Source organism: Phaethon aethereus, assembly GCF_964289735.1.
Source record: "Phaethon aethereus genome assembly, chromosome: 2".
Classification (NCBI taxonomy): Eukaryota; Metazoa; Chordata; class Aves; order Phaethontiformes; family Phaethontidae; genus Phaethon; species Phaethon aethereus.
The window spans coordinates 65770669-65783072 of record NC_138582.1 but is presented as its reverse complement, the minus strand read 5'-3'; the positions used below and the strand labels follow the sequence as shown (position 1 = coordinate 65783072).

At 42.4% G+C, this 12404-nt stretch overlaps 1 protein-coding gene across 1 annotated transcript; it reads right to left on the bottom strand.

Moving 5' to 3' along the window:
- Nucleotides 1-2847: 2847 nt before the first annotated feature.
- On the bottom strand, nt 2848-7453 carry TIMM21 (translocase of inner mitochondrial membrane 21; the record flags this gene model as incomplete). Its single annotated transcript, XM_082014592.1, has 6 exons — nt 2848-2940; nt 3037-3142; nt 4243-4316; nt 5631-5728; nt 5828-5890; nt 7147-7453. 6 exons carry the CDS (start codon nt 7451-7453, stop codon nt 2848-2850), a joined length of 741 nt encoding a protein of 246 aa, XP_081870718.1.
- Nucleotides 7454-12404: the final 4951 nt, after the last annotated feature.

Here is a 12404-nt window from a genome sequence, read left to right as displayed (position 1 = left end):
TACCTGCACTATTGGAAAAACATCATTATGTGAGGTCATCATCTTTTCCTACCCAGGAAGTTTCTAGTCCTGACAGATTCCTTCTTCAGTGCAAAAAAGGCTCTAAAGCAAGACAAAAGTAAACCTAACAGCTGGCCTCTTTGCTGTACCTATACCATTTACTATACTAAATGTTTTTTACATCTTGCTTTAGGAAGTACTACTTTCTCCAGCAGTGAAACCCACTGAAAATAAGCCACAGCTGGACTGATAAGAAAGCAAAGCTGGGACACAGAAGAAAACCTAGTCTGTCAGTTCTGTTATTGACACGGAGGTTTACAATGGCTTTCAGGCAGCTTGATATGGTACAAGCTCATAAAAGAGGGGCAAAAATAGTATTACATTTTCTAGTTTAAACTGTGTATTTTTATATAGTCTTGCTTTGTAAAAGGTGAAGAACAATTACATTTTTATCATAGTATGGGCTTAAGGCTAGTCATTTTAGTATTACAAACTTACACAGCTTGCAGTATTTCTGACGTGCTCTGACAACTGCGCTGTCCTGCATTCATGACAAAACTCTTGCAGAGATGGTTTTCAATAACCACCATGGTATGACACATGCTTATAGCAAGTGGACATAAGCAGTGGCAGGTAAACGTGGTATGTAATGCTATCAGTCAGTACTGCAGCAGGCTGCAATGAAACAATGAAGGCATCAGTTTGGTTTTTTTTTTTACTAGGTTATAAATCAGTTCAGTTGGTTTGAAAATTTCTTCTGAAACACAAGTTTTGGCAAGTGTAATGCTAAGAATTGGGAAGAACCATAAGCATAAGTCAAAAGGTGTTATTGACTCTACTGTTTTCAAGAAAATAACATGAAGAACAATGGGAGTCAGTTGCTTTCATTATTTAAAGACACCTTTCGAGATGGACATTAATGATGTCAGTAACTGTAGGTAAAAAAAATAAAAGTTTATCAAAGTTACTTCATGGTGATGATATAGAGTACCACACCAATTTCTCATACTTACAATAAGCAGCCCCCAACATGGACGCCCATCTCTTTTTGACTATGCGTAAAATTGTGGGCTTGTTAGTCTTGACAAACATCCATTGAGGGATGAAAGCAAGCAGACAAATTTATAACTGCTGAAACTAACGGAGATTAAATCACTTTGGTCAATCTCAACTGATGGTTGAAGTTTTTGGCCTGCACAGTAGAAGTCAGTTATACTGTATACAGTGCAGAAACTCCAAAATGCCTTGCAGTTTAACACAGACCGATGCCGGCCGCTGCTGCGCTGCAACGCGTGGTTACTCTGCTCACTGAACTGGGATGAAGGTGTGATTCCTCTGTGTTGAATACTTTCAAACAATATGTGCATCTGACTGAAGTCAAGGTTGTAGTGATTAATATAAAGCAAAGTTATACAAAAATCTAACAGAACATTATGTTTTAGTTATTACAATTATGCAAGTGAGATTACTGGGAGACAGATGTACAGGACACCTAACGTCCAGTAAAGTATTACTAAAGGTCTATATACGATATTGTGGCATTGTCTGAGGGAATATCGTATGAACCTTAGAACAGTCCAAGTGTACCATTAAACAAACTCATAATAAGGGCTGGTAACTGAACATCAGTGTACACTTAATGTAGGGATCATCCACTAGTGAACTAAAAAGCTCATAACATATGATAGGTAACTAAAGAAAAATGCATTAGGTGGTGTTTAAGAAAGTGGTTAAATGTAAGAAGCCAAGGCTTGAAATTTTTTGGTTGGGGCTGCTTGACAGATCAGCACGACTGAATCAGATTATGAATACACAGGGTTATGCTTGCTACCTGCCATATTGTACTAAGGAAGAAACCCAGGTGAGAAATTTGGCCACGAGTCGAGCTTTTGAGCTTGGGTAAACCTATATGAATCTGACTCCCAGAAGACTTAGATTAGTTAATGGAAATACTGTGCGCAGTGCTGAGCAGCTACAACATTGCAGACCAGCATGGCAAATGGTGGAAGGAACAGACAATACTGCTGTTCTGTGTGCTGTTAACTTACGTAAAAGAAATTTTTGACAATGAAGGTGGTGAAACACTGGCACAGGTTGCCCAGAGAGGTGGTAGATGCCCCATCCCTGGAAACATTCAAGGTGAGGTTGGTCAGTGCTCTGAGTAACCTGCTCTAGTGAAAGATGCCCCTGCTCACTGCAGGGGGGGGCTGGACTAGATGATGTTTAAAGGTCCCTTTCAACCCAAACTATTCTACGATTCAATTCTATTCTATGATTTAGAAAATACCAATAATTAAGTCTTTATCGTCATCTGCCATGGGTGTGTCTCTCCACAATTCGTATCTTTACATGCTTTTGGGCTAGATCTCCTTTGCATTATTAACATACATTCTTACTTTACCTTCTTATCTACAAAAAGCATCCAGAAAGGAAACGGTGAGTTTGTCTACACTTAAAATACCACTTTCTTTATTGCACTGCCAGTGGGAAATCCAAGCAAAAGGAAGACAAAAAAACCCTCCCCATCCAAACCCAAAATCTTGGAAGACTCAGTTTTTGGGTGTGCTGAAATATTATCCAGCATTAAACTGTTTACTATGAGCCATTATTTTCCTATGTCAAAAGTATTTGCCATAAGTGATGGCTCTACTGTATTTCATTGGCTCCACTTAAATCCTGTACCTGTTATTATGAAAGACCTTAATGGAGGCCCTGAGAATCTACTACCTGTAACACAACCTCAAAGTTGCAAGATACAACCGAGAACGGCAAATAATTCATGTGTACACTGGCTACACCAGTATCATCCAATACGCAATGAGATGAGGCAGCAACTGTGATCATTGGCTATCTGTTGTCTTCTATGACAATGGTTCTTCTAGGATAGGTGTCAACGTCCACAAATATGTAGCGGACCTCAAATCTTCCTCTCTCAGGATTCTGTAAGGAAAAGAATTTCAGGCTGTTTTTTTTTTCCTCTTCGGTAGTTTAAATTCAAGATTAAGCTTGTCAGCTATATCAAGCAATTGTACATACCTCTTTGACTTCCACATGGACTGTTCCCTGCTTGCCTGGTTCAGAGCCCTCAATATAGAACTTCAAACGCATATGTTTCAGTCCATCCTTAACGTATTCAATGTGACTAAAAACGGCAAAACAAAACAAAAACCCAAACCACCCAGCAAAGATACACATTATACGCTAGTTAAACTTCAAATTTCAACTATTTTGGGAGAAAATTTATTCCAACGCAGTCCTTATGCTACCATGGGTTCCTTCTCTACTGTTCTTGCCAAGCTTTACTGTAAGCCTATAAGCACTAGCGGAGTTAGAAGAACTAATCAAAAGTTGAGGATTAACAGATGAATCGCTTAAATGTCCTCACTCCAGTCGTCCCCTCAAAACTAAATGGCAATCCAATAGCTAAAGATTCTGGAATTTCCTTGTATTTATTCTAAAGAACACCCAGATTCAGAGCCTGACATCTAGGAATGAACACCCACTTCACCAAGACTGCGAGGGCTGTTTTTTTTTTTTAATGCACTTAAACTAAGTTACCAAGCCAAAAGACACAAAGAATGTTTTGTCAACTTAATTATCAGGTTGGGTAAATCACATCAAAACAAACAATTCACTACATACTTTACTTATTTTTTAAGAATTAGTTCTGTTGTCTCCCTCAAAAGGGGAATAATAAATAGACACACTCATGAAAGGTTTAAGTGAGAGATGTTCTGTAAAATATGCAGTAGAGACATGGCCTCAAGTACCAAAAAGCAATACAAGAAATGGGCAGACAATAGTGCATATCAGCTCGGGACAATATAGTCACTGCAGTGACTACAACCTGTACAGTCAGACCCAGCCTAGCTTTTAAAACAGAGCAAGCTGGATTCTTGAAAGTCTGAAAGTTAGTTCCTCCTGCTCTTTCTGGCCTGATAAAAACTACTGCTTCAAACAGAGAAAAAGCTCTCAAAGAACAATTTTTCAAAGAACAATTTCACTCTATTTGAGCGTTTCAGACTGTAAGCTTCAGTCAGATCCCTGCTCCCCACTGCATGCCTAAACCTCTGTACTAAGTACTCTGTACTGAGTGCAAAAAACTGCTTTCATTTTCACTCAAAAGTGACAGGGTACGTCACATACAGTTCATTAATATAGATCTCACTTGCTATAATGTGACCCAAAATGTCTTTGTTGTGCAAAAACTAGTGTCTGTACAGGGCAAACGCCAAAGGGCACCTGACAAGCTGTCGTCTTCCTCTTCTTGTTGTCTCCCCATAACCTTTAATAGATTCACCAAAAACACCAATTATCTACAAGAGAAAAGAGGTTTGAGTTGTCAGAAGGTATTGTATTCAAACAGGTATTCCAGTATCAGCTCATGCCCCTGTTGTGAATGCATTTTCTTTCAACAAAATGCCCCTTGTGTGTCTGATGTGTCAAGAAAAAGAGTTTATGAAAGAAAATTCTTTTTTTTTTTTTTACATTTTACATATTAAACGTCTAAAATAAATCCTACTAATATCTTCCATTTGTACTGACCTCGGAGATGATATTTTAACTTCTCTTCTCACTGTGTATTTTATACTTTACTGACATTTTGTCTAAAAAGGAAAAAGCATGAAATATTTGCTCATGTCTCCTGATAGAGAATATGTTTCACAGTTTAAAATGCAAATGCACTCCCCTTCACATTAACTACAAAACACTGCTGTTTAAGAAATTATTATTTAAAAAAAAAAAATCTATAAAACCAGACCAAATTAACCTAGTTTTTAACTTACTTTAAAGTTGTTTAGAAAGGGAGGGTGATTTTTACTGTATAAGTACCGGAGAGAAGTTTTAATTCTACAAATTTGTTCCAAAGCAGTGTTCATTTGTATTCCAGTGGCAACTTGTCATTTCATTTCTAGATTATCCTTAGTGGCATCTGTGGCAACCTTGTTTGAAAATTATTCCATGCATTTCTTTTTTTTGCCTGAAGTAGTGGTTTTTAGAATCCAGTTTTAGATTGATCTTCGTTTACATCGAGCTATCTTACATGACTGTGTGATCACATGACTCTTCTCTGTCTCTCTTCCTGTCAGCAACAGGAATGCTAACTGTGTTTTAAATGAAGAGCTTAAACTCCTAGATATTTATGCAGTGCTCTGCAGAATGACAGAACCCGAGCGAAGTGTCACAACAGAATAACTGCGCTGAGGAAAGGCAGCAGGCTAAATACACAGAATTTAAGTGGGGCCAGTTGCCTCTTTGACTGGCAGAACCCCTTAAGTACGACATTTAGTAGGCACTCAGGTATGTCTTTCTGCATGGGAACACAGGCACATGCTCTGAAGGGGCAGACCTTGTATTTGCATCAGTTGTTACACTGTGGGACACTCACTTAACTTGGTTTTTAGCAGGCAAATTCACTCAGGCTCAGTGCTTGCATTAACTTGTCCTAATATAGGCTCCAATTTGGAGCTGACCCACCTCTGGCGTAGATCTGCTGGTGTTTGCCTGCTAAGCACTAGGTGGGTCTTCCTGTAGCATTGCTTGTGATATTCCTTGTGCAAACTTTTGACTCAAAGAGAGACAGTAACTACTGAGAAACATAAACATATGACTAAGGTTCAAAAACCAACCTCAGGGTGAGATCTGCATTTCTCCAAGGCATCTCCATAGATCTTACTTGGACTAGAAGAAGAGAATAGCTCTTTAAAAATCACATAGAACAAACCACCTGTAACAGAAACAACGGCAAATGGAATGAAAACTAATCAAATCAGACGGAATTAATGGCAAACGTCTTCTGATAAAGAATGTAATTTTTCAAAATAACCTGTAACACCAATTCCAACAAGCACCACAATAAAATAGGTAAAGTCTCTTCCAGCTTCTTTCACTGAAATAGAAAACAACACAACAGTTAAAATATCAGATAGTAAGACTTGCATAGCTTTCTTATGTAAATGCTATTCTATTAGCCTGCAGCTCAAACAACATTTTGGCAGAAAAAAAAATTCCAACAACAGCTTCCATAATGCTTCAACTCTAAAAGAACAGGCCATGGAACATCTCTTATGCTGTACAGAGCATGTTTATCTCTCTGTATTAAGCCTTATTATTTTCTCTTTTCCTAGTAGATGTTTTAAGACCCAGACCAGCACTTATTGATACTTTTGGTGTACACGAGAGCTAGCTTTTTTAAGAACTAATGAGGTGTTTAGCACTGCAGTATTCAAGCTACCATGTAAACCCACAATCATCGCAATCCTTATGCGGAGAAAGAGAGAAGTGAAAACAAAAGCGTAAGCTTCTAAATTGCACACAGCTGAAAATAACTGATTTTACGAATTCTCAATCAAGTGACCAATAAAAAGGAGGGATATTAGATCAAAATATGTTTGTTATTTATTGATATCATTAACAATTTATCTGGTAAGTTTTTATCTATTAGTTTTGATCTAATGTACTAGAAGAAGTGTCAGTATGCACCAAAAAAAAGTCATATGAGATTCTCTGTTACAAAATTTTATTTGAGAGCTTGGAAAGAGACTATTGATCCGTTTAAGTCAGCAAGTGTGCCTTTCAGTGAAGTACGAGTTACGGAGGAAACTTTAATAACAATTTTTCCTGCAGTCTTCAAATCAGTTGAGGGTGTTTTTCATAAATTTGCCAAAGCATGTAGAATTTCTGAGACTAATTTTGTAGTAACCACTTTTCACTGCAGTGAAGGAGACCAGAGTGGCAGCCATCCTATAAAGAAGCTAGTATCACACGTAGAGCTCCGACAATTTTTCTGGAGGTAAACTTGTTTTAACAGCATCGAGACAGGTTGTGTGTGATAAGTTTTCCCTTCAAAAAAAGAAAGTGAGAGGATACTACACCTTAGCCCTGATGTGACTTAAGCAGTCAATCAACAAGCCGTTTGGAAGAAGCCGCATAGTTTCTGTTCTGCGTGTGCAATACGCACACCGCAATGTACCGACCGCTGCCATCAACACGAGATGAAAAGCAACGCGCTTGCTCGTTTTGTGAGAACTGTATTCCCCCCTCCTCGACTGCTGGGTCTGGGGGCTGTAATTCACTTTCTGCCTGCCAGCCCCCCCCGGGCGCGGCACAGCACTCCCACTCACGACCGCCTGCGGCCCCTCTTACCCTTCTGGGCCACCGACAGCAGGGTTTCCTCCTTCCGACCCCTCTGCAGGGACAGGTGCTTGCTGTCCTGGCCAGGCTTCTCCGCTCGCAGCCCCCCCGCTTGCGTCGCGATACGCTGCCGGGGGGCCGGCAGCAGCAGCAGGGCGGGCTCCCTGCGGGGGCCCTGGTGCCACCACCTCAGGCAGAGGCAGGGGCAGGGCCCGGGCCCCGGCCGGGCCCAGCCGGGGGCGGCGAGCAGCCACCTCCCCAGGGAGGCCGGCAGCCGCCCGCCGCGCTGCCCCGCCCGCGCAAGGGAAGCGGGCAGCATGCCGGGGCACAGCTCCCCGGCGCCCTCACGGGAGGGCGGCGGAGGCGGCCGAGTTCAAGGGAGCGTTTCAGCCGCTCGCCACCGTCCCCTCGGGGAAGAGTCAGGGCAGCCTCCCGCCCTGAGCGCGGCTCTGCAGCCGGTGCTTCGGGCCAGGAACCCCCATTACCCTTTACCCTCCGACTGCCGCCACCCTCACCATTGCTCCGGCGGAAACCTTGGGGGCGGAGGCGAGGCAAGCAGCAGCGGGTCCTGGGAGCGGTAGTTTGAACGGCTCCCTCTTGCGCCTACCGCTAGGAACGGCTCCCAGGAAGAGCACTACAGCGGCCGCCATGCCGAGCGCCGCCACAGCCCGCCCTCGCGGGGCGGGGACCTGCCGGCTCTTACAGGAAAGGGGGTTGTTGCCCGCGGCATCGTGCGCCTGCGGTCCCGGTCACCCTTTTTAAACTGTTTTGGTTTTTTTTTTTCCCTCCAAATTGTTTTCTGATCTTGCACACACAGGTGCGTAAAAGTGATGCCGTTGACGTGTCCGTGAATAGAGACTAGAACACCTGAGGAGACCGTGCCCCAGCTTCCCGGGGAACGGCGCACCGGCACGGAGCTCGCCAGTGCCGCCCCGCTGATGCGTTCGGCGCCTGCTCCGGCGCAGGCTGGAAGGCCTCCGTGGAGGCGGTGTCCCTTTTCTCCAGTTAAAAATAAACTTATTGGGGGCGAACACGAGTTCCCGCAGGTTGCCTTTCCCTCGGGCAGCAACAGAGCAACGGGGAGGAGGGAGCGACCCCCGCTGCGGGAGCGCTCCCGGGCCTGGGCGCCGCCCCGCGGCCTCAGGTGGGAGGTGGCAGCGCCCTTTCCCCCCGCCTGGCGCGAAGCCGCTGGCCGTGCCGGCGAGGTTGGCCATGGCGGCGGGTCGCGGCAGGGCCCTGCGGCAGTACGGCAGCGGCGCGGCGCCGGCAGCCGGCGTGGCAGCTGCCCCTGGTGCCGCCGAGGTCGGGCCGCCGCGGCCTTCCGCCCCCGCGGCTGTTGCTGCCGGACCCAGGTAACGGCCTCTGCGTGGCCTCAGGAGGGGGCGTCGAGCAAGGTGCTGTCGCCCCGGGGCTTCCTGCTTGTCCTTTTCCACCTTTGTCCGTGTGGGGTGGTTTGTTGTTTCCCCTTAACTCCTCTTGCCTCTCTGGGAAAACTCCTTCCACCTGCCTCACGGCTTTGGTTTCCAGCTCTAAACTTGCCACAGCTTGGGCCCGGATCCCTAACGGCCATGGTGCTCTCCTCCCTTCCCCGGCCCCGTGGAGGGGCGTGTCTTTGTAGAGATGATATGCCTTGCGATAGGAAACACGGGCGTTTCCAGGTATACGGAAAGCCTAGGTTTAATGCGCGGTTTTCTGTCAGGGTAGTGGGACTCGAACTTTGGGTATGTGCTTGAACTTAGTGTAATAAGCAGTAGCCTGTCTAAAAAGTACTAGTTAGCTTAGGGGATAATGTATGTATGTTCATATGTAGGGTATGAAAGTGAAAATACTGGTACAAAACTGATTCCCACAAATCGAAAGTTAATGAAATAGCAATTGAGGTTGTTGTGCCTCTAAGCAAGAGCATCTTAGTTGTTACTAGAAGTCTCTAAAGAGGAGGAGTAACAGCTGCCATTGATTTTTAACTTGGGAAGGCAAGTTTTGCCAATGTGGTTAATACTAATTTAAAATCTTAGCACATGCTATACTTGAAAAATAGTTTATGCAGTGGATTTGCTGTTGTTTCTTCATACCTTGAGAATATTTTTGTTTTGGAAGATGCAAAAATTCAATACTTTTTTTGATTGAAGCTTACAAAAGTGGTAGATACTATGTCAAAGTTTTCAAGATGTGTAGGCAACATTCTCTTCAGAAATTCTGGGGTGAAGAAGAGGGGCATGCAAGGAGTGGTTAAAAAGAGAGCAAGAAGGACTGAATACAGTCAATGCAAGTTATGCTTGTACCAGTTAAAGTGTGCTGCAAAATCCAGGATCCAGCAGCTCCTGATCTGAATTACTCCTGTGCCTGGAGTCTGTGTAGGTATGTCACTGTAGGGTATGCCCAAACTCGGCATTGATCTAATCTTTGTGCTTTCAGCATAGACACAGGGTGGAATGGCCTGGGACGTGCTGCCCAGAAAGATACAGAAGTGGTAGTTCTGCTGCTGTTGAACATGACTTGTGTCTCTAAACCCCTTCAAAGGCTTTTGAAAAAATGCAGTTTGTTACAGCCTCATCTCATCATCTAAGTGTTACTTCATGGTAATAACACATGAGTAAAACATTTTCTTGATCTTCAGGGTGTATTTGATATAGTTACTTTTTTTGTAGTTGTTAATTTGTTAGTCTATCAATGATTGGCACCCAAGCTGAAATGTGCATGTCTTCTTGTGTTATGGTTATCACAATTCCCAGTAAAACTTGACGGATTTTTTTTACATAGCACAGTTGGCAAGGTAGGGCAGAGTTGTTCTTTTTTTATTTTTCTTTGAGTGTAAACCAGTCTTAAGAACAGTGTGCATTAAATGTACGTGGTACCCAGGTACTTCATCCCAGAGTTGGATTGACCAGGTGTTGGAAAGTCAGCTGGCAATACAAACCATCGCTGACAGAGTGTATGGGGAGCTCTGCCTGCTCTGTGGCATCAGGGAGTATGAAGTGTAAGGGTTTGATTAAGACTGAAACTCCATCTGAATATTTCTATGTGGTTTAATGATAATATTTAATTACAGCTTAAAAAGTTCTTGCTATTGGAAAACTTGGAAAAAAAAGTGTGTCTGGCTGGATTGTAAGAATTTATTTGTGTTAGAAATATGTGAAGTTGCTTTCTTTAGTAAAGAAAGGGTCAAGGGAATTCTTTTTGAGCCTTGTCAGTTTTTGAGGAAGTTTCAAGGTATTGTTTTATTTGCTGTCTTTTAATAGCTTAGCAAAGTTGGATGGCTCAAAACCATCTCTGGAGTAATGTTGCAAAACAGAAGATCAATCAGTGAGTTTGACTTACTGCAGGGGCCTGTCTGGCCCTTGATGATGGTGGCGATGGTGGTGCAGCTGTCTAACGTTAATACACCACTACTGGATTCAAACTGATTTGGTGGTGTGGCATTATTCCCTTCTGACTACTGTGAGAGATTAGTCATAGGAGAGACACCTATGACTTTAAATCTGACATCTTCCTGATGTCAGGTATTTTAACTTGGTGATAATTGTTCAAACTTGTGAACTGATAATAATGAGTCGCCATATGAAGTATTCCTTGAATCCTGTCTCAGTTGAGACATGGTGTGTAGGTGTGCACAATATGCGTATTTCTTCATTTTGTGATGATGTGACTCTTAACAGCTTTTCCTTTTCAGAAATAGGTCAAGGAGCTTTGCTGCCAGGTGTGGGGAATATTCCAAAACTGTAAATGCTGGAATTAAAAGTCTGTATTTGACGCCTTCCGTGAAACCAAAACCTAGTTTGTGCATTGAGAGGTGAGTGTGTCTTTATTTTAGGAGTAAGGGTGCACGCTGTCAGCCATTTTTCACTGCTTACAGTTATTATGTTCATACCTTGGAGATTTCCATGTTTCCGTGTTCTGAGTTGAAAGATAGCTTTCCTGGCCTGCTTTGTGATCCTATGGTGACCTTCTAATGTTTTCAAGCATGGGTTTCCCTCACCTCCTTTTCTAAGTTCATATGAAGTATGTAGGTTTTCCAAGTCATTTCCACTTTATAAAGCCTTCAGCAACTTCTGTACAAATCATGGGCTGTGATGTTCCTTGAGAATAAAAATTGCTACTGTATTATTTCCATAAAAGCCAGTTTGGAATTAAACTTCTGATGTTTATCTTAATGCTTATTGCTTTGTACAGGGAGGCTTAGAATGGTGGAGTGGGATGACGGGATGACAGGGGAGGAATAAAGTGGCTGCTGCATATTTGCTGTGAGGTGAATGTTTCCCTCCGTTTGACAGTGAAAGGGCACTTTCAATATAATCATGAGTTGTTTTCTTTTTGAAAACCTGTTGTGTTTCTACAAAAAAAATCTAAGAATATGTTACACGAAAGATTAATTCATTTTCTTTGTTTTATACATTTTGTAGCTTCCTGTGTAGTTATTTCTCTGTTTTCTATTTTATGGCCAGTTCAGTCCCTTATGCTGTTAGTCTGGTGTGAAAGACGAGAAAAAAGAAAAAAATTCCTTTCTATCAGCTTTATTCAAAGAAAAAAATAATATGCTTGTAAAAATTACTGTTGAGAATTCTAGATCAAATGTATTATTTTAGCTAATTTGCAGCATTTTAAAGGATCATTTCTAAATTCTCTCTGGAATAAATGCACTAACTGCTTTGGGTTTAGACTGTGAGTTATTTCACATAATAGCTGCAAGGTTTGGCACGGTTGCTTCTCTGTTAGTGCAACTAAGATTCTGAGTTTTAATACAAAACTTGGAGTATTGGCATTATTATCATTCTATGCTTGAAAGCTATATGCTTCTGGAATAAAGTCTTATAATCATCAAGTGTTGTAAATGTAAACACAGTAGTAAATTGACAAGAGACACAGCTGAGGTGTTGACTTTCACAGCAGCTTGTATTTTCAGTGGTTTTGATGTTACCATACAGTCATGCTCCAAAAAGTTGGAGTATGAAATACAGCTTTTTTTTAAACTCTGTGCAGTTACCACATACTACTCAAAAGGTATGAGGTTTCTGTCTGTTAATACAAAAATCATGGTGGCTTATCTCCAGGTTATGTTGTGCTTGCTGTACTTAGGCTGGCACCTGCATTTCAGGCAGCCTTACAGATGCAATGTTGCCAAGGTGCCACTCAGCTCTTATTTTGAAGTTTATATCTTTCTGTTGACATAAATGAAAACTGTGTAAGACCTCTGAGCACATGTGGTTTGAAGATTTTGATGAGGTAGAGCATTATTTCACTGTTTGACTAGGACATTTCTGTTCTGGTACATC